Source organism: Erithacus rubecula, assembly GCF_903797595.1.
Source record: "Erithacus rubecula genome assembly, chromosome: 17".
NCBI lineage: Eukaryota > Metazoa > Chordata > Aves > Passeriformes > Muscicapidae > Erithacus > Erithacus rubecula.
In genome coordinates this window covers 15,400,182-15,422,324 of record NC_136669.1, presented here as the reverse complement: position 1 = coordinate 15,422,324, position 22,143 = coordinate 15,400,182, and the positions used below count along the sequence as shown (strand labels likewise).

Below are 22,143 nucleotides of genomic sequence, written 5' to 3'. Positions count from 1 at the left end.
TCATTTTCCTTCCCAGACTGAAACAGCAACTCAGATAACATTCTATCCCAAGTGTTGAGCTACAAACCAGTAGTTTTGGGGAAAGCAATGAGGTAACCCACATAGTTGCAAAGTGGAGCTCTACTGCAGTCTACTGTTGGCTACAGCTCAAAGGAAAGACAGTCCTTCATTGCTAATGTGCTATCTATCAAGGACATTGCCCCATTCCCACATTATGCAGATCTCACCCAAACTGCACGTTTCAGAGGAGAGTTCTGAACTGTAAGTGGCCAAACACAGAAGTCACTGTTACGAGTGAGGGCTGGCTGAGAGGCTCTGAGAGCATCACAGCCTGGAAGTTCAGGGATTAATGTTGCAGACACACAGCATCCTGGCTGAGAGGCCACTGTGTCCAGCTCATCCAGAACTGCAGTGTCATTAGCTGCAGTTCCCTCCTCTGTCAGCCAAGGCAGTCTGGCACACGAAGGGTTTTTTATGCACTCACTAGAAACACAAAAGTGAGTGTATGACTTCTCCACATAAAGAATATCCCCCGCTTAAGGGGAATTTCTATGTTTTTCTACAAATAGCCTGAAGTATTTAAAATATTTGAATATTTAATTCTATATTTACAATATTGCTGAAGAACATAACAGAATCCCATTGTGGTACAGAACACCATGGAATGTTGCCCACAAAAAGGCAGTAAGTTAAGCTCTGGCTAGCATCCTACACCTCCCCAGAGACAACAGGTATCACAGGCAGCCTTGGGCAGTATGTTACAGCTCTTGAGTACAGTCTCACATACAGAAGGCCTGAAAAACATATGTGCAATTTTTCCCATTTCAGACCATAACATTTACCAATGTATCTATGGTGAAACAGAGTACTGACCAATTTATAAAAGCAGGCATCTACAGCACACAATGAAGTAGCAAAATACAGAGGTTTATTAATAACTGCATGTTCTGCCATTTGATTTCCAACACCCTTCTGGCCCAGAGAAATGCTCAGATCAATCTTACTTCAAAAAGCTGAAAATACTGTTTAGATTCCAAAGAAAGACATGCAAGAAAATTAACCCAGTTTAACTAATTTAAGGCCTAGTTAGAAGTGGCTCTTTAAAAGACAGGCACTGAAACCAATGCACATCAGCTTCTACAAGATGCCAAATGCTTTGTATTGCAGATAGCATCAGCTACACCAGAGCCTGCAATGTAGCAAGCAGCCTCTGGTTGACTTTTCTACATGACAGCTTCCTGCCAAGTACTGGAACAAAGAACTGAAATGGCTAATGTGTCTGAGACTCAGCCAGAGGCTGGAGAACATAGACTCAGGAGGAGCTGTTAATAAATGCAAGTTTGTAAGTAACATACATAAGTTCATTCCAGAGTTGCAGTTTCAGCTACTGCCTTGTTTTCCCTGGGGGGAAATTAACAGGCAGCTCCAAACCAATCCGAAAGGTACAAAGGCATTTAAATCCCTACTCCATAGCTGTTTCTATCCTAGCACTACTCCACATGTTTCACTATTTAAAGTGAATTTATATTTCACTATACAAGGCAACTAAGTCTTAAAGCAGTCACCCACTGCTGTTGACACAAGGGAACTGGCTTAGGAGGCATTACAATCACAGAGAGGTTTAGCACCTGGCCCAGCATCCCATCTCAATGGCAGCAGTTCCCAGGGAACATGGGCTAGAACAGCAGTGAATATACACAATAAGGCCACTTGTTCTTTGGTGTACCTGAACAACTCCTGTTTTGATATGGCAGATTTAAAAGGTCAGTATTCAATATATTTAACAGTAAGCACCTGGAGTTAACATTCATCTATCAAAGCTCTGGATATGATAATAAAATCCATTCAGAGAACAAACCCTCATGCAAAACCATCTGTGCAAAACATGCACATCTTCCAAACATGTTTTATGATAGATTTTAGTAATACAAACCTTCTGTTTGTGCTGGCTTTGTTTTTCCAGCTAAGGTAATCTACAGCAAAATCAACTACAGCTCTAGACTGGGGAGAACTCACATAGTTCTCCCAGCCTTACCAACAAAAATCTGACAAAGGCAAAGGTAAGGCTGATGACAGAATTCACTAACAGACTCAGCACAGGCAGTACCAACAGAAAATTCACTGTGGTGGAGACAGGAGAACAGTCCTAGTTTCCACGGGGAGCCAAGTTAAAACCTTTGCTGAAGCTAAGCCCTTTCTACATAAGCTGTGTCAGAATGACCTGGCTGACACCTCAGCATGGTAACTGTAAACTTCCTAGTTGCCTCTGTTCAAAGAGAGTACCAAAAAGCTATTGTTTGCACCCACATCTTTACCAGAAAAGATACAAGCACTTAACTAGAAGCACCTACATGAAACAGCATGTTGGACTGCCACATGTGAAGAGCTAGTCACAGTAATCAGCAAATTACTAAAGGCATCCAAAAGACCTGAATACCTGGGGAGGGGAAGACTACAATCTTTACAAACATATGATGGTTTCTGAGTATAAAAGAAACTTGCAGCATATTTTGTCCTTGTATTAGCAATCAAGTGCTGCAAGCGAGAAAGCAGAAAAAGAAGCAATGATTGAAGACACTCTTAACCATAGCAGCACTACTTGTTCCAGTGGAACATGTTTATATTCACATGACTGCAAGCCAGCTCACAATGTGAAGCTGCATCCCATTGCCTAGGAGAAAGCCCAGCCTACTTGCTGTACTTCAGAATCTTCAGGTGTGACTTCCAGGCCCCTTCCCATTCACAATGTTTGACATGTTGACTGTATGGATAAGCTTGATTCCACAAGAGCATCCTGAGCCATAAGCTAGCTAAGAACCTAACAGTCTGAGGAACTCACCACTAAGTAGCACTGATTTTTCACAAAGTTACACTAACATCTGGCTCTGCCACCCACCCAATACTCCTATCTTCCACAAGGCACCCATTCCCTCCCCAGCCCTTCCTCCCCAAATCAGCAGGTTATCCTTCCTATGCACTCTAACATAACCCTCATCCATCTGCCTAAGAATCTATTCATAAGCAATAGTGTATAAACTGACCTCGCCACCAGAGACAAGAGTTTCTCCATTAGTGACAGTGACATGATGACCCTAATAGAATGCAATGCTGGATTTTCCCCCTGGTGGATTGAGGACTTTGTTGTGTGAGCGTGGCCTTGGCCCTAGTCGAGGTTCATGATTGTCTATCTTGGGTTCTGGCTCTTTGCATTGCTCCTCTTTGCCCAGAGCTTTTTTCTCGCCTCCATCTTCCACGTGTAGCTTGATATTTTCTGTAGGTGCATTAAAGAAAACAGATTAGATCATCAGATCATTCACTGTTCTGTAGTGCACAAAGTGCCTTCTCTTCGGCTGCATTATTTCTGACATCTCCCATTTACAGCACACCAACATTTCTCATTACTTGTTCATTTTTCCTGAAGGAAGTATGTGCTAAGAAAAGAATTTCACTTCTCATAACAATTCCTTTCTTCCTTCAGCAATCTTTCTAACAAGGATATGAAGACTGAGCAATACACCTTCAGAATTATTTTGGCATTTGCAGGCAATTAAGAGATACAACATACCAATCAACCCTTTCATAGTGAGCTTGAAAGCAGGGTTTCCACCATTCTTTAACAATTAGCTGACCAATAATGCATTTTATCAGTCAACTGTTTATTATACAACTACAGAAGGCCAAAATTAGCCATTTGAAGGAGACAGCAAGAGAGGAAGAGGTAACCTGATATTTTGCCATGTACAGATTCCATACATATCTGTATGTACACCCACAGTATCAAGCAAAGTCTAAATACACAGAAACTAAGTATCACAACTCACACCTGTGTTCACCTCAATGAGTGGAAGAGAACCATTTCCCTGAGACAAGCAATTAGATTTCTGACTAAACTTTTCAGTCATATTTTCCTAAAAACATGAGTCTAAGGATAGTGTTTAAGCAGAAGTACAAGAAACTTCCTCATAGCTTATCTTCCCAAAGAGAACAAAGAAAATAATTTCTCTTGCTGACCTTCTACCTTCTTTGGTATTTCCTCTTCTTTCAAGACAATGTGATCCTGCAAAGAAATCAGAAATTATCTTAGCATATTATTGTTCTCAAACAGCAAGTCTGTCACAAAATCCTTCTGGAAGTTTTGCTTCATTTATAAGTTTATACATCACAGATCAAATAAAAGCAAGCTGTGTGCAGTCCTTCATCCCCTCCACTTCTACAGAACCCCAGAAGTAGGGGCACAAATCTTCTCTGTTATGGCAAGGTGTAGATCCCAGACAATTAATTGAAACATGGATGAAAAGGCTACATTAGATCATCAAAATAATAAGCACAGCAGTGGTGGATAAACTGCCAGACTCAATTTTAGAGGCCTTGTCCAACCTTAAGGAGTCACTGATTTTAAGGTTAGGAATTACCATTCCTGTCAAGCACCTGCTATCATACAGAAGTTGGTACACACCACAATACAGGCAGCCCTTGATGACCCTATTTGTACATAGCAATTCCTGTCTTCAGGAAGTATCCCAACAGTCAGGTAATAATCCAAACATTTAAGGACCATTTCCCCAATAATCTGAATTGACTGTTGGAAATACAGTGTCACACTTCAGAGAAGTGTGTTTTCCCACCCATAAAACTCAACTTACAAGTCGTTTTTGTAAATATGCTGTCTTCTTTCCATCTCAGTATCTCCCACAATTCCAATGCTCTAATTAATGATATAAAAATTTCCACAATGGTGTATTCTATTTAGTCAGGAATTCATGGGAATTAAAGTTACATTTCTAAAAAAGTAACTATAAAGAAAGAGTGACTGTCCCAATAAAGGGGTACAGAGAAACAAAGCAAAGCCCTCTCCTACACCAACAGCACCACTCCTGCCAAAACCTAGCTCCCAATCTTATTTTTCCTCCTTGTCATTTCATATGGCCCCAGATACTATTCAGAACATGTATAAAAAGAAAGCACTCTACCAACACCTTAAACTTAAGGGGAAAAAAACAAAGGCAAGAAAGTTAAATTGGACTGATCCTCTCTTCGTAAGCTTCCAGAAAAAACTAGACTGTTTTCAGCACAATGACAATTTCTGTCCTGGTTCCAACCAGTAATGGGGTTAATTTTTGCAGTAGCCAGGGAGGGTATGGCCAGGACCCAGAGCTTATTCTATACCACATCATGTGCAGGGTGTGGGGGGAAGAGGTCCCTTCTGGCCAGCGGTGGTGCTGAGCATGATGAGCACTCACATGTGAATTGTTCATCCTTCTTGTACACTCTGTTATTAATTTTGTTGCTGCTACTGTTCTTATCTCATTGCTATTTCCAGTAAATTGTTCTTGTCCGTGATTTTTACCTTTTACCTCCAATTTCCCTCCCCAGCTGCAAGGGGAAGGGGGAGGAGAGCATGAGTGCTGCATGTTTTGGAGTGTTTGAGTGGGAACACTGAACTGGGGAATACCATTCCTAAACCACATCAGTTTCATAGAGTATTAAATTTCCATGCTCTTTGACACGCCAAAAACATTACCACCATAATAGATACTCACTTATTGGTATTTACTTAGAGTAAGGCAGCAGGTTGCTGCATATAGGGCACTTAAATATAATAACCGGTATATATCCTGCTTTTTTCAAACCCAGATGTGATCATAACTACAAGCAACTATTACACACCCCAGCTTTGAGATCAAAACTCAAATGTATAACCTATGTGTAACAACTGTAACACTATACTAAGAGATACTTTTGTCTATCTTACACAAAACAAGTACCTTCTGGGCCTGACACCACTGATCTCAAGTTCACTTTTTCACTGTTCATCACTTAAGCCTAACGTGCTGAAGTGCTTTCAAGATGGCTGTAGATACATGTATTTAAAAGCTGAAGTGCACAGCCAGGCCTCACAAAGGTTTACAACTGTAGCTCACCAACTTCCCAAGTCTGCATCAAGATCACATCTGTCAAATTTTAGAGTAAGGGGAAATATCTCCTTCTTATCCAATTAAAATGCCTCTTGGCTCTGTCAAGAGCTCCAGTTGTACCTCATTTACAAGAAAGACCAAAGACTTTTTCTCTTTTTTTTTTTTTTTTAATTTTTTTTTATTTTATTTGACAGTACAGTCTAATTAATACTTTTACAACAAACTGCAGAGATCTGGTACACCCAAAATAAAAAGCTATCAAAGAGACTTTGGGAGTAACTGTCTAACTCAAAGTCACCCCATGCACATTCAGTTCTGTTCTTAGGGAGAGCACAGGCATGTGTCAGAGCATGACAGTACCCTGGAACTGCTGGCCTCTTGATCTGACAGCAACAGAAGTACAAATACCTTGGGTTTGTTTGGGTGTGCTCGCACAATGCTAGGAGAGACAGGAGACCCAAAGATATCACTTGTCTTCCCACCAGGTGGATTCATGCGTGGACGAGGCTGAGCAGAACTAGAGTCCTCAAAAATGCCACTTTCTTTTCCTCCTGCAAGGAAGTTGTTAAGACTTTTTTCTAGATTAGTTTTATGACAATATATTAAAAAAAAATTAAAAATAAATAATTCAAGGACTTCTACAACCCTGCTGTCTAGGGATTTTGTCATATTTGCCTAGCTGAAATCCTTTGTTACAATTCATCTTCGGGTCTCATACTGAGCTAACTGTTGATGCAGCTCTACAAAAGAAGCTGTTTCCTTTCATCATTTCTTAGAACCTCAATTTAGAAAGAATTAAGACTTGAATGATGTGCTAAAAAGTCTGTGAACATTCAAATCACTGAAATATTCTAATATTCAGAAGTCTGAAGTGATTTGCTGTTCAAACCTACTCAGTATATAAAAATGCAACATAAAAAGACAGATCCCAGCATTCCAGTTTAGGAACACAAAATTATTCTATACTGCAATTCAGAGCCAAGTCACACAGAAAGAGGGGGCAGCTTTTACCTGGAGGGTTTGTTCTTTTTGGAATGTTCTGAGGTTGTTCTGATGCTCCAAAGATATTGGATGCCATCCGGTGTGGCTTGCTTGAAGAAGACACTTCTTCTGTACTCCCAAAGAGATTGCTAGAATCTCCACCTGGGGGCTTCAATACCCTATGTCACAGAAGGAGAAACAAGATATGAAAGTTCTTTTAAAATTTATAGCATTCAACATACTTTATGTCCCCTTCCCATTCTCTCCTTGTATGTAATTATCCTGATTTTAATTTACTTTAGGTAAGTCTGCTATATCCTTTAAGTAACTACTTTTCAAGAGCTGTTCTAATACCCGTAAGTTCAGCACAAGTATTGCCAATCTCCTGGTCAGTCCACTTCATCATTAAAGTATCTATGATTACATGGAGTGATCCAAACACTGCCACCTACACAAATGGCTGTGGTGTTCCAGAAACAACAGAAATTAAGACAAGCCATATGATGGTTAGGATTTTAAAAATAACCATTAGAGAATCAGAATTTCTGCTAAACTGCACATACCAACTTTGAAATTGTGATACAATTCAAACCCACTGATTTTTAAATAAAGGCAGACATTTCACAACTACTAAAAAATTTGCTAATCTTAACCATCAGTTACCATAATAGCTGTTGTAGTTTAGAATGGAGAAACAGAATACCAAAAAGCCAATTCTTTAGTGGTCAAGCTGCAAAGCCATTAAAACAAAAGCTTTACACCAGAGGATACCAAATGGATCTGAAGAAAAATTGAAGCTTACAACAGAAATAATCTGAATTCTTGAAAATTTACCTAAAGTCATGCTTGTCCTTCAGTAGTAATTCATACTTAATGACTAGGTCTTGTTCAACAGACTACAGGTCCTGCCCCAAAAAGGAATCAAACTACTATTTGAGAATAGAATCAGTGGCATTAACTGGAAAATTAACAGGAAAAGCACAGGAAAGAGATGAATACCTAAATATGGCTAGAAAGTAGTTCAGCAAAAAAAAAGGACCTGGGGGTGCTGGTTGACAGTGGCTGAACATGAGCTGGATGTACCCAGGTGGGCAAACAGGCCTGTACCAGGACCAATGTGGCCACCAGGACCAGGAAGTAACCTCTGCTGTGCACTGGTGAAGCACCTCAAATTGTTTTGGGCCCCTCAAGACAAGAAAGATGGATTTAAGTGGCTGGAGCATATCCATAGAAGAGTATGGAGCTGGAGAACAAGTCTGATGAGGAGCAGCTGAGGAAGCAGGGGAGGCTCAGCCTGGAGAAAAGGAGGCTCGGGGGGGCCTCCTGGCTCTGCACAACTCCCTGACAGGAGGGGGCAGCCAAGAGGGGTTTGGTCTCTGTTCCCAGGGAACAGGGACAGGACAAGAGGAAACAGCCTCAAGTTATGCCAGGGGAGGGCACACCGGACATCAGGAAGACTTTATTCACAGGAAGGTTGTTAAACACTGGAATGGGCTGCCCGGGGCAATGGTAGCGTCACCATCCCTGGAGGTGTTCATGAAACGACTGAACATGGCACTTAATGCTCTGGTCTAGTTGACAAGCAGTCAAAAGTTCAACTCCTGAGATCTCAGGAGAGCTTTACCAACCTTAATGATTCTGGGATTCTGTATAAAAAATAATTTTTACAGTTACATTTACCAATTACCCACAGTCTTAGCACCTGAAAAAACATAGTAGCTCAATTATACAACTTCTAATCTGAACCCTGGATCTGGAACCTAAAGTAACCTTTGCTTTTAAAACCAAGAGAACAGTTATAAATTGCAAGATCTTGATCCCAACCTACATAAATACAATTCAAATGTCAGTGAATTATTGCAACCCCTCCTCTCCCTAGCCCTGCAACAGCAGCACATCATTACAAGTGAGCTATGCCTAGCATAAAGTGAGGTTCCTCTTGGTGCCAAGATCTACTCCAGTTTAAGATTTAATTTCACAGAAGTAGAGATATTTGGCTGCTCTGTCAGAAAATGAGCTTTGTGTGCATTTCAGATCTCAAGACGCTGAAAGCAATTTTAGGCCTTTGGGGAAGCAGAAAAAAGTTCCTCTTTTAGTCTGGGAAGAGTTTTATATAAACAGTATGGCCTCAGAGGGACTGTCTTTGCAGGCCAATTTCAGTATTTTAATCCTTAGTATGATTGTGGATTTAATAAACACTTTTAGCTTAATGAGTAACTAGAATTTCAGCAGACAAGCCAACTCCTTGTCCAAAGCACAGGTTAGATCACACAAAGCTTATTTATTCACAATTTTGTGTTCAAAAGACTACAGATCCAACTAACCTCTGTGCTCTTCATATATTTTAGAAGACTTAAAGCTACTATTAAAGCAATATTGTATAAGTAAATTATGCATTTAAATAATTCACAACAGTCTAGAAACCATGAGGCAGTTTAAGTATTTAAAGTGGGGAGACGGAAGGAAAAGGGAACTCTACCCTAAAAAAGTAGTTTGGGAAGGGCTCTCCGTTAAAATGGACTCCTCTCACATAATTTAAATGATTTTTGATTTTACTGTTCTTTTCAGCTATTTTTAAACTGCATTTACTCTTTGTTGCATTCCAACTGCACTAAGTATACCAGCAAAGAGACTGAAAGGAAGTAAAAAGCTGTTTATACAGCTGGAATCTCTTACACCTCAGATTCACTCAATTTACCATGCTGTTTGCATAACACATGCACACAAGCATAGGAAGAAATAATAAAATAACTACATTCAGAATTTTTTTTGTTTAAGAAAAATAGCCAGTCATAAGAATCAAATTACTTCTCATTCCTGCAATGGGTTTTAGGAGCTATTACAGAAATAAATTCTAGAGAAAAACCATTTAAAGATTAAAAGTCTCGATAATTCAGTAAAGAAACTTCCTCAAAATAAATCCTATGCTGATTAATCTTATACTGTCCTCTTATTATCAGCTCAGTATATATAAGAAAACTCTACTTTTGAACAAATTAACCATAGCATTACTGGTGGTGCATACAAGGTGGAAACCACCTTTTCTGCCAGCATCGCACAAAATTATGTCTTGACTTTTCATACACAAAGTGGATTTACCTCAATTTCAAGAGCTTCAAAATGCTGGGAACCTTCCAAGCATTACATAAACTTTCAAATGGTAGTGACACCAGGTTAATAAAATTCAAACTAATACAAAGTCAGATAACTAAGTCATTCACAGGAATTACCAAAAATAACCTTGAAGTACAACAACAAAGTCTGTCAGCAGATGCCAACAACAAAGAGGACAGGGCTTAGAACTCATTCCCTCCAAACAAATACGTGGGAGACTGCAAAGTTATTTTCTTGCTGTGCAGCCTCCAGAGCACTGCTGGCCTCCCTGTACTACCACTCACTCGGTTCTAGAGTAGTGAGAAGAGCAGGCCCTCACATCAAGTAAGAAAAGCAGATTTCACCTGTAAATCCTATCAAAGGAAAACAGCATGCTAAACTCAGCAAGCCAAGATGAGCTGCTTCAACAGAGTACACAGAAATTTAACATATACTGTATAGCAACCTTAGTTTATACTTCATAGTCATTTTAGTTTACATCAGTATTATGCCAGCTTATATTGAGACTTTTTTTTTCTTGTAGCCAGGTATACTGGGTCTTTCTTCCTTTGGGAAGGTGTTGTTTTATTCTTTCAAAGCACAAAAAAACAACCCTTTGTCTTCTACAAAATCTAAAGCTGCCTTTCTCTCCCTCCCCTCCAGGAGATCAGAAGTTTGTGAACTCTAAACAGCTAAATCAAGTGCCCTAGTCCGCAAGTTTAAAAGGCCCTACCCCTACTAATTGTTATGCTCTCTTCTGGCAGATTTGAAGTATTTTAATTAGTTCTTCTGATCTTTTTTTTATCCCCTACATTGTAACACACTTGAATTAAAATGCTCTTTTCTCATCAACCCTTTCAGCCAACCTAAGGAAGGCTTATTCATTACTTCAAGACGGCCTCTACATTTTTTTTTTTAAATCCTGCCTGAAAGTTAAACACAGAAGCTTTACCAGTTTTCAGACTGCTCTAATACAGTAGATAAGAGCTGCACTATACATAAGGGACTAGCAGAAAGCAAGGGTGAGGTTTGGAACCGCAAGCTCTAAAACAAGATCAGAAGTTGTGGGGTGCTCCTGCTGTGGGATCAGCAGAGACTCACAGCTCATCAAACAGCTCACTCACATAGAAACAGCAAGCTCTGTTATGCAGCCAAGTTCTTAATCTGAAAGCTCCAAGATACTCCACAGTGGCCCCGATGGGAGCAGAGGAACATGAGGTCCATTTCCAAGATGGTTAAATTTACCATTGCCAGCTCCTTGCAGTTGTTGCTCATACAGAGGATGAATCAAGAGTAGGTTAATACAATGCATCTTTATAGCACGCAACAGCAGAATGATACAACTCTGTTCTTATTTGTTTTTAGAAGCTCTTACACATACAGTTCTGTGTTTTATTTTGAAAAAACAAAACTTCCTTAAAAATACAAAGCGTCATTGTTGAAGTTTAATAAAATAAAACTAGGCAGCTAATTCAGCAAACTAGTTGCTTGCTCTATCACTGTAGACATTTACAGGATCACTAGAAACACATTTCACTGGATAATTAAGTGAAAGCTTTCACTTAAAACCTTCTTAGCATCATTTATTTCTAACAGTAGTACCACCCCTGCATCATGAAGTTTCAAAATGCAAATACTTGTTTATAATTTTCTAGGCAAGATTTTCACACTAGGAAGACTTCTTTTCCCACTTCCACAGCTGGTGTTGGCTGCTGCAGAGATTTGGAATTAGGTTTAGTTTTAATTAGAGGAACTTCTACATACCAAGAACTGCAAAAAGATTTGCATTCTCACCAAACAAAGTTTTGTTCAGAGAACGAACAGAATAAGCTGTCTTTAGACCACGTACTTTTGCCCTTGATGGCACAGGCCAGAGTCAATACAGTAAACGCCTCAGAGACCACGCTGCAAACCCGCTAAAGGAAGTTCCTGCGGTGCTGCCACGGGCACTGGTACAGAGCTGTGAGTGGCTCCAGCCTGCTCTCAGGCACGACCAACACACCCCTGCACGGCAACGAGGAGCTAGCTGAAAGCCACCTTTCCTCGCTGTGAACTAACACGTTGCAGTGGTCTGCCGGGAAACTCAATTTATGGGTCAAATGTGGTCTCAAAACTACTATGAGAACACACACTTCTCAGAGACATCACCATCACAGAGCACTCTCAAAAGTCTCCTCAAACCAGGTCACAGATTGGAGCGACTGGAATGCGGGAAAACGTAAAGCATTCTTAGACACTTTCAAAATCCTTCATCCTTCCCGCACGCGACAGCCTTGCAGACGGATTAATCACTGCACTCACGCCCTGCGGTATTCCGGGTATCTGCACTCCTCCAAAGAAAGCAATACGCTTCAACTTCGTAGGGCGAAAACAAGCCGACATCTGCTTCTGCAGGCGTTTGCGGTGAAGCCTCCCCCCCACAGCTCCACAGAGAGTAGCTGGGGCGCCTCGCTCCCCGCGAGAAGAGGGGAGCTCCCCAGCGCTGGGCCCTTCTCGCCGTCTCCGAATCCCTGCAGGAGCTCTGGGTGCCCCGCCCGGCTCTGGGGATCGCCATGTGTGCTCCGAGCGTGGCCTCAGCCCGAGGCAGCACCGACGGGAGCACAGTGCGGCCACTCCCTGCCCAGCCCCCAGGGCGCAGGACAAGTAAACTGAGGCACGGCGAAGGCACCAGCCGCGCGCTGGCTTCTACCCGGCGGTACGGGAGGGATGGGGCTGCGCAGCCGCCCGCCGCGTTGAAGAGGCCCTTCAGGGGAAACCCCATCTCCTCGGCCAGAGCCTACATCCCCGACCCGCCCTCCTCTCCCCCTCACAACGCTCAGCCAGAGTCGGCACCTCCCGCGCCCGTAAAAAACCCTGCCGAGGACTCCGCGCCGCCGCACGACTCTTCCCCTGCCTCGCTGAGCATCCCCCGACATCTCACCTGGAGCTAGGCTTAGCCGGCTCGGCCTCAGCGCCCTGAAACATGGTGGCACTCAGCAACTCAGCTCTACAGCCGCGCTCCAACCGCGCCGTGGGTAGAGTCGACCGCCCCGCCTTGTCCGGCCATTAGTCTGTTTGGCTGCCCATCATAACAAACAGCCTATCGAGCATAGCTCACCCGCTCTAAGTCCCGCCTAGTCGGCCTGCCTCAGAGAGGGAGGGAAGCTTAAAACGACTCGCGTCAGCGCTCATCCTGAATGGCTTCCATTGGTTGTCTTGCCCGTCCGTCAGAGGAAACGGCACAGCCATTGGCTGGGAGATGAGCGGGGCAGTGGGAGGGCATTTAAAGGGACGGGTGGGGAGGGTGTACGGAGAGGGATTCAGTACGAGTCTGAGTGTAACGGTCGGGACCTTGTGTGAGGGTTTCACCTCGAAATGGTGATGCAAAGCAGAAAACAGGGAGGAGATCATCATACGGAATAACCTCAGGAGGACTTTTTAACCTGCTGCCCTCCGCAGCATTTCTAAGTTCAAGGATACCCTAGCGGCAGCCCCGAGCCCCACCCGCAGCTCTCGGCAGCCCCTCGGGCACGGAGAGAGCCTTGCCAGGGGCAGCGTCGGAGATTTTAAAGCGGCTCCAGGGAGCGCGGGCGACCCGGGCGAGCGAACTGGACATGGACCGGGAAGGGCTCTGCAGCACAGGCAGTTTTCTCAGTTTCTGGTCGTTACAGTTGCTGAGAGAACTCAAATGTGTGGTGCCCGCACAGCAGGGAACTGAGTCCTCTAAACTCGCCAAAAAATGCGGTGACTCAGACTGGTCCCAAAATAACATACAAAAACCCTATGTAGCCAACCCAGGCTTCGGGCTGTAGCTAATGCCTGAGCCTGTCGGTGGATTGGACCAGTGATGGGCAGCTGCATCAGATATGACCAGGTGGATGACCTGCCCAGCCTGGTAGCAGAACTACAAGACAAACTAGAAAGGCTGAGAAGTATTAGAAAATCTAATACAGGACCAGCCAACAGAAGGGAGATCCTCTATCCATCCCCCAGCAGAGCAGGTACCAAGCTGTGAAGTGAGAAGGAAGTGGAGAGCAGTCCATACTTGGGGAAGCAAGCAAAATTCTTGTTTGTCCACCTCACTTTGCCCTCACAATATCCTCATAGGCAAACTCAAGAAAAGCGGGTTGGATGAGTGGATGGTGGGATGGATTGGGAACTACCTGACTGGCAGATCCCAAAGGCTTATGATCAAAAGTACAGAGTAAGGTTGGAGAACTGACACACTAGTGGTGTCCCCCAGGGTTCTCTGTTGGGCTTAGTGTTGTATAGCTTGTTCATCAATGATTGGATGAAAGAGCATACGCCTCCTCAGCAAGTTCACTGCTGATACAAAACTCGAAGGAGTGACTGGTACCTCAGAGGGACTTCAACAGGTTGGGGAGATTGGTAGAGAAGAACCTTCTGAAATTCAACAAGGAGGAATGCAGGTCCTGCACCTGTGGAGGAACAGCCTTGGTCACCAGTACAGGCTGGGAGCTAGCCTGCTGGACATCAGTGCTGCAGAGTAGGACCTGGGTGTCATGAAGCACAGCTAACTGTCCCTGAGCAGCTGTGTGCCTTGGGGCCAAGAAAAGCAGTGTTGTCTGGGCCTTAGTAAGAATATTGCCATTAGGTCGAGGGAGGTGATCCTGCCCCTCAAATCAGCCCTAGTGAAGCCACATTTGGAGCATTGTGTACACATCTGGGCTCCACAGTACAAGAGAGACGTGAAGCTCTTGGAGCTATTCTATCAGTGCTTAAGTTGGTCAAAGGTTTGAAGAATCTCTCTTATGAGGCAAGGCTGACAGAGTTGGACCTGTTCAGCCTTGAGAAGAGATGGCTGACAGGGGACCTCGTTAATGTGTATAAATATCTAAAGGACCGGTATCAAGAGGATGGACCAGGCTCTTCTCTCTGGTGTCAGCCAATAGAACAAGAGGTAAAGGCAGCAACTGATGCCCAGGAAGTTCCACCCGTACACAAGGAAGAACTTCTTCACTGTGCAGTGGCTGAACATTGAACAGGCTGCCCAGAGAAGGTGTGGAGTCTCCCTCACTGGAGATACTCCAGAACCATCTAGACACAGACCTATGCCATGTGTTCTGGGATGACCCTGCTTGAGCAGGGAAATGGGATCAGATGACCCAGTGTGGTCCCTTCCAAACTGATCCATCCTGTGGTTGCTGTGTCAGGCCCCTATGCCTCTCCTGGCCTTGTCAGTGTGTGCAGGGCCAGCACAGTGTTGAGCAGAATCTGGCTGCTGTGGCCCACCCTGCTTCCTGGCATGTGTCCATGGTTTGCTCACAGCTCTGTGGCAGAAGTGTGATATGACTACCACATGAAAGCTGTTGGCTGCCTGAGGAATCTGTACTGGGAGGAGATGGTATAGCTGCATCTGCAGAGCCAGCATTTGCATGGCCTTTCTAACAATTTTTCATTGACTGTGACATTACAAGCTAACATTTTCAGCTGAAGGTTGTATTTCACAGCTCTACAGTTTTCTATATGTCAAGAAGTAAACTTAAAGTCATAAATTTAGCAGCATACTCCTGCTTTTGTTTTGAAGGACTAAAAAAATCCAAATCAAATAAAGCCAACAAAAAAGCATTAAAAATATGTACTATCACTGCAGTATATTGTTTTGCTAATATTTTTTCAGACTCATTCCTTCTGTTTTTACAGCCTTAAATTTTGATCATTAAGGGCAGAATTAGCTAATTTGTGAGAAAAGATTCAGTAGCAGTTTTGACAGAAGGTGGTAAAGATTTAAAGATCTTTTATGCTGACAAAGGCTCACAGCCAGTGGAGGGGAGAAGCTGCACAGAAAGAGGTCACACTTGGTAATAGCCCTATTTTCTCAATAAGCAAGTGGGAGAGATGAGTGTGCACTGTTTGGATGGGAAGGAAGTATCAAAATATTACTATTAAAACTTATGTCAAGCTTTTTAGAACATTCTTATCTATTTCTTATCAATTACACACTTGCACTTTCTCAGTGCAACGTTAAAGCTGCCTTTTTGTATGTCATCGAGACCAAAATCCTAAAAGTATACAAAAAGGAGTTAGTCACCGACTAGATCACAGGAACTTCAGGTCTCGAGCCTAACTTGCCCAAAGCAGGGTGTGTGGGGTCAGCCCACCTTTCTATGGGCTGTAGTTAGTTTTATCTTGGAAAGCTCTGAAGACAGACTATCAGAGTTTCCTATTCTTGAGTGTCCTGGGGTGAAAAGGTGTTTCTGGTAGTCTCTGTATAAAACATGATGGCCTGAATGCAACCTCCAGAGCTGAGTTTCTGCTTATCTGAAGCTGTGAATGGAAAAAAAAACAAACCCCAAACCCCCAAGATATACACTAACATTTTATTGTGCCTTCTTGTTGGCAGTGGCTGGGAGTTTTTTTTTTGGTGGTTTTCTTGTTTGTTATTCTCTTTCTCCCCTTTGCTACTGATGCCTATGGCCCCAGACATGCCATTCACGATAGCCAGCCCTCTGGTTTGCCACATTTCTGAAACACACCATGGGCAGGCACTACTGAGAATGGAAACTATAAAGCAAAAACAACCCTACCAAAATTTTCTCTGATCATGGTGAGAATCATTAAAATTCTGGAATGGGAGATGCCAATGGGAGTTAGGTGACTGATTTCACTGCAATCAAATCACCTTGAAAGGCTTGGCCTTATGGACGAATCTTAACCTCCACCCCCATAAGGCCATGATCATGTAAATAAAGTTTAAATGAAAAAATCTGAAAGGACATGAACAGCAAGGAATACACTGGACGCAAGTTAGACCAAGTATTAGTATGTATTTATGCACAAGAATAAAAACAGCTTTACAAGTTGAATTGGAAATTTAAACAGAAGAAGTTTAACAGCTTTTGCATATTATATTAAATAACCAAAACACCTTTTTCCAAAATTGGTAAAGAATAAATAATATAATTTACAGTATAGTACAAAAAATAACCAGTAAGGACAGGCATTTTGCTTTATACATACACTATATAGGTATATTTATAATCTATAAAACAAATTCACATCTCAAACAAGCCAGAAACCTTAGATGATATGGCTTAACTATTATTAAAAGAAACAGCATTAAATTTTGCTGCCAGAACCATAAGCTCTAAAGCAGTTATCACGTTTCAATAATTAATGATAACTTATTGCCATAGTGCTTGTCAAAGTTTCACTTAGTTAACATTTACAAACTGCTGTGAAATTAACAGATTCAAAGGTTTGAAAAGGTTAAAAAAAAGTGCAGTACTTTCCTTATAAATGCATCTGAGTGTAAAAAACAAAACACAACTGAATTTCCACTCTGGGATCTGCTGTTAGTAAATGTCTTTATAGGTTAGATTTGAATCAAGCAATGTAATTGTATTTAGAAATATAGGGGGTGTCAAAAAAAGGCTTAACAATGCTGTATGAAAAATAATTACTATTCCTATGCTTAGCAGTTTTAGTGACACAGGATAAAATGGATTGTGTGAGTGATCAGGATACAACACCCTGCACAGATCTCTGTCAGCACACACACCTGGGTGCTCCAGCCTGGGGCTATGGTACTGCTCTGCACCCAGCCCACGGTGATGAGAAACCGAATCTTCAGCCATTTACCCTGTCAACTACTCAGAACTGCCTTATGGTCACTGAGAGGGAAAAGCCTTGAGCAGTTAATGCTACACCTGCAGGTTGTTAGTGTCCCTTAGTCATCTTCCACACCTCATAATGCCCCAGGAAGGTACTAACCTAATGAAGTCACTTCTGCCTCAGAAATGACACTCTGTGCATTTCAGCATCACTTGCTTGAATGTCTGTTTAGCCTGACATTGTCCCTCATATAGATTCTGTTACTGCTCTTGGGGAAGCTGAAATAATTAAAACTCAAGAAATTTTGATATTGCCACCCCCCAGCCCCCCATCTGAACACACACATGCACATATTTGTGTGTGTATACACCACCTCCTTAGCAATCTCAGGCACAAGCTGATGATTACTACTGTAAAGCAGTCACCTAAAATCTAGAGATGGTCCAATGAGAGATGTGTTTAAATAGCCTTTCACATAGTAAGGGTAACAAATACTGCATCAATTCAGAATTACCACAATGATCTTAATTATTCTTAAGTTCTTCCCTTGTCCTCAAAGAGCTTTATTCTTAAAAAGCAGTTTGCAATGCATTACAATTCTGCTTCATAATGCAAACTTTTAAGGGGCTGATGCCAAACACATTTCTAACCCCAACATTCTGAGTGCTGAACTGATTTCTGTAATTTATACTCCATTATTACTTAGTGGTTCAAGCCCACTTGCAAAGGTTCAGGGTATTAGAAATTTTCTGATGTCATGGCACCATCAAGAATCGGCACTTGTGCTGCCTTCATTCTGCAGTTGTGCCCTTGCCCCTGTGTGGTCTAAGGAAGGGCAGCTGACAACTCCTAGTATTGTAGGCAAAAAGCCTTCATGGATCAGGATGAAGTGCTCTGCTCTCCATTCCTATGGCAGGTGCAGCAACACCTACTTTTATTCTAGGCAGCTTCAGAGCCAAACCCAGTGTCATATCCATTGTGTTACTGGCATCAGTAGGGAAGATGAAAAGTTTGTCAAGTTACAAATACACTGGAGACCCTCACATTACTCTTGCAATTTTCAGAAGTTTAAAATTGACAGTTCAGATTTCTTTTCAGACAGTACTTGATTAAAATGTAACACATTTCCTCCTGCATGTTCTGTAATCCACAGCCATAGTAGGTGCCTTCTACTTTTGTCCTACAAATCTGAAGGATTTCTGGAGACATAGCATACAGAATAATCAGCATTAGTAATGGAGGAACCCAAACCCAAGAGGGAACAATCTAGGAATAGCATATAGAATAATCAGCTTTAGTAATGGAGGAACCCAAAACCAAGAGGGAACAATCTGGGAAAGTCTAAACCAAAACACAGCTAAATTCTGAGTAAAACTGAAAAGTTTTAGTGGTTTTAACTCTTGAGATTAATAGGTGTCCTCTCCATACCAAGGGGGAATGCTCAGAACAAAACAGGCCTCAGCATTCATTCCTGTGACAGCCTTCAACCTTTCCTATTCCAGGTTTATGTGATTACCTGACAATTCTGTCAAAATTCTCAAACAAGGCTCTGTGTATCAGAAAATTTGTTCAATTTTCTCCTAATGACACAAAACATAAGGTCAGTTCCATAGAAGCTAAAAATCATGTGCCTAAAGCAGGGTGAAGGGACTGGGCAAACAGCAGAGTCAGTGCATTGACAGCAAGTTACAAGAGAATCCCAGTCAAAGAAATGCCTTGTACAAGTAGCTAAAGGCAGGCAGAACTACATCCACCAAGTATAGTGCAAGTTGGGAAATGAACCCATGATAACAGCCTACAGGATGGGGAAAGTTTGTATATTCATTATTAAATCGAAGTTGAGGTGTATATAGGAGCAGCCCCTTGAAAAAGTTCAGAGCTACTCACACCAGCCAAGAGACATCCTCTAACTGGAGAAGCAGACAAGTGCTTACAAAAAGGACATAACATAGGTATTCTTGCTGAGGATATGAAAGGAAAGAAGAAAGAAAAGGAAAGGGAATAAGAAAAGTCTCCTGAGTTATAAAGCTAGAACTGATGCACAATCAGTTCCCTAGAAATTAACTATGGATTTACTATTAACTTGCTATTTTGTTGAACCCACTGGAATCAGTATCTGGATTTTTTCTACAGTAAAACACAACATTAAATGCACAGGGATTTCAGAGAGGGAGTGCCAGACCCACTCATGCCTGGGAGTGACTGTAATGAAGAATGATGCTGAGGTACTACAGAGCACCTGGAGCTCACGGAACAAAGAAGTAGGGAAGAACTAAGGGATTAAGCTAGGACTTGACACTTCTCTTCATGACACATAACCCATCTCAACTGCTTTAGCACTAACCTAGTATTGGTTCCTACACATTACAATATTCTTTCCTATTTCCTCTCCCAGGTAAATCCTCAGGTTTTGTGAAGATGACAATATTTACATGTTTCCAGCAAAGCCAAGACTAATTATGACATATCTTTCCTAGTGTAACCTCTTTGGCCATGTTTCCAGACTTAAAAGCAACTGTTCTTCATGGCGAGCAATAAAGCACTCTCCCACTCACAGGGTGAACTGTGCAATCTGCTGAAGAATCTCAAAGATTAGGAATATGAATGAAGTCAGGGTGATGATGATGATGATTGTGATGTGATGGGGTTTAAAAGAAGGGGATCCAAGCAGCACAGGAGGAGGGCATATCAGAGCTCCCCTACCAAACAAGCAACCAGGTGTGAGCCCTGCTGGAATGGTCAAAGAGCCAAAGGAACAGAGTGGTCTGTAAGAAGACAGCATCGAGGAGTGGCAGTGCCCTGGACTGAGTGCAAGAACTTCAGTTTGATTGAATAGTAAGAAGAATGCAACTAGGACGTGTCGAGATACACAATGGTTCCCCTACCCACCTTCATCCTTCACAACTTTCACGTGGATCCAAAAGCATGGCATTTTGATCATTATGCAAACAATAATTCATATACAGGAGCTTGTGGCGATCCCATCCCTACTTGAGCTGCTTGCTTAGGTCATTCCAAAGAACAAGTCCAGGACTGTCCCACAAACCTGCAATCTTACATCTCTGATGCAGGGATACACTATCTCCTGTAATTTTATTCCATGTTCTGTAGTTGCCAGAATATTGCACATTCCAGGACTTGCAAATACTTCTTGAGACCTTTGAAACCAATGCTTCTCTGTTAGAAAGAAGCACACAGGATGGATAACTCAGCCTCACCTGCTGCCCTCGTCAAATTCCAGCTCTGCAAGCTCCAACTTAGTTGAACAGTCTGCACCAGGCTGCTGGTCATTCTCTTACTGCGACAGATCCCCAATTGGGGGACCACCACCTCCTCCATCAAACAGGATCTCCCTGCGAGTTGGCTCAGGTATTGACAGCTCCTGGGCAAGGTCATTAAACCGAGATATGTAATCTATGCTGTTCTCATTCATCATGCAAGCCAGCTGGGAATCCACCACCTGGAAGAGACAGATGAACTACATGTCAGTGGCAATTTCATGGAATAACTGAAGCTTGAAGGGACATATTGAAAGCATTTTATCCAACCATCTCACTAGAGCAGGGTCAGCTGACCTGAACCTTGTTGGGCAGGTGTTGAATTATGCCCATGCACAGACATTCCAAAACTCTCTGAATACCCTGTTTCTATGACTGATTACTTCAAAATAGATCTCTTGTCTTCAGATGGACTTTAATGTGTTTCAAATTTTGCTTGCAGCCTCTTGTCCTGAAAAGAGTCTGGCTCCCTCAGCTTCATTCCCAGCCTCTCCTCATATGAAAGAGACACTTTATCTCACTTGACCCAAATTAGAGAACAGCTCTTCTCATCCACAACTAAATGGAAGCTTCCAAAAAACCTAACCACCTACAGTCTCAACAGGCCTTACCTGCTCCAATTTAGCATTAAGGTGCACAGCTAGATGATCTAAAGATATCTCTGTCCAAGAGCTGCTCTCCTGTGCATGGAGGCTTACCCCATTTTCTTCTAAAAGGAGTTGGTAATACTGAGTGCTAAAATGTCACTTCAAATTCATGCAAATAAATGATCATATATTTCTTTCATTAGAATACACCTTCACAGCTTCTCACCACCAAGCAAACAGAATCTTTATATTTATGCCAGAAGTGGATCTGTGTTTCAGGTCTGAAGCTGCCAGTCACACTAAATCAGCATGAGCTTGCTGCAGCTCCTGGTTACATGGTCTGTACAGAATGTCCTTATCCAAACCCAAAGGGCAACAGAGAAATGACACATCCTTCCATGAGGGCAAGTCCCCAAGAAATTACAAGTTATATGATGTTGTACTGAGTTAATAACTAAACTGTGGGATAACTGAGACTGGAAGGGACCTGAAGAGGTCTCTAATTCAACCACCTGCTCACAGCAGGTTCACCTATAAGGACAGACCAACTCACTCAGAGCTTTACTGATGTGAGCCCTGGACAGCTGTGAAGACAGACACTGCATAACATCTCTAAGCAAGCTGTTTCCTTGCCTGCTTATCCTCAATGTGAAGAAGTTTTTCTATAGATGTAGCAGAACTTTTCTCAGTTCAGCTTTTGCTAGTTTCTCCCACCTCACATCACTGTTCTGTAAA

At 42.4% G+C, this 22,143-nt stretch overlaps 2 protein-coding genes across 5 annotated transcripts in view; both read right to left on the bottom strand.

The window, feature by feature from the left end:
* Positions 1-906: 906 nt before the first annotated feature.
* JPT2 (Jupiter microtubule associated homolog 2) lies at positions 907-13,075 on the bottom strand. Its single transcript, XM_079321141.1, has 5 exons — positions 12,910-13,075; positions 6,927-7,075; positions 6,324-6,466; positions 4,012-4,057; positions 907-3,271 (listed from the first exon to the last, which is right to left on the bottom strand). Exons 1-5 carry the CDS (start codon positions 12,951-12,953, stop codon positions 3,093-3,095), a joined length of 561 nt encoding a protein of 186 aa, XP_079177267.1. The 5' UTR covers positions 12,954-13,075; the 3' UTR covers positions 907-3,092.
* A 5,739-nt stretch (positions 13,076-18,814) lies between these two features.
* Positions 18,815-22,143, bottom strand: part of CRAMP1 (cramped chromatin regulator homolog 1) — a 48,171-nt gene continuing 44,842 nt past the window's right edge. For all 4 annotated transcript variants that reach the window (XM_079321038.1, XM_079321036.1, XM_079321039.1 and 1 more), the window contains one exon: positions 18,815-21,003. In XM_079321038.1, the coding sequence (XP_079177164.1) occupies positions 20,839-21,003 (165 nt within the window). In that variant the 3' untranslated portion in view covers positions 18,815-20,838. The remainder of the gene's footprint in view (positions 21,004-22,143) is intronic.

What these genes read in the sequence shown, in the direction of transcription:
- JPT2 (XM_079321141.1), bottom strand. Translation starts at nt 12,953, where the DNA reads ATGTTTCAGGGCGCTGAGGCCGAGCCGGCTAAGCCTAGCTCCAG. An exon ending in AAAAAGAACAAACCCTCCAG is followed by an intron (nt 6,467 to 6,926) that starts GTAAAAGCTGCC and finishes ACTTCCTTGCAG; the next exon opens with GAGGAAAAGAAAGTGGCATT. An exon ending in CACACCCAAACAAACCCAAG is followed by an intron (nt 4,058 to 6,323) that starts GTATTTGTACTT and finishes ATTTCTTTGCAG; the next exon opens with GATCACATTGTCTTGAAAGA.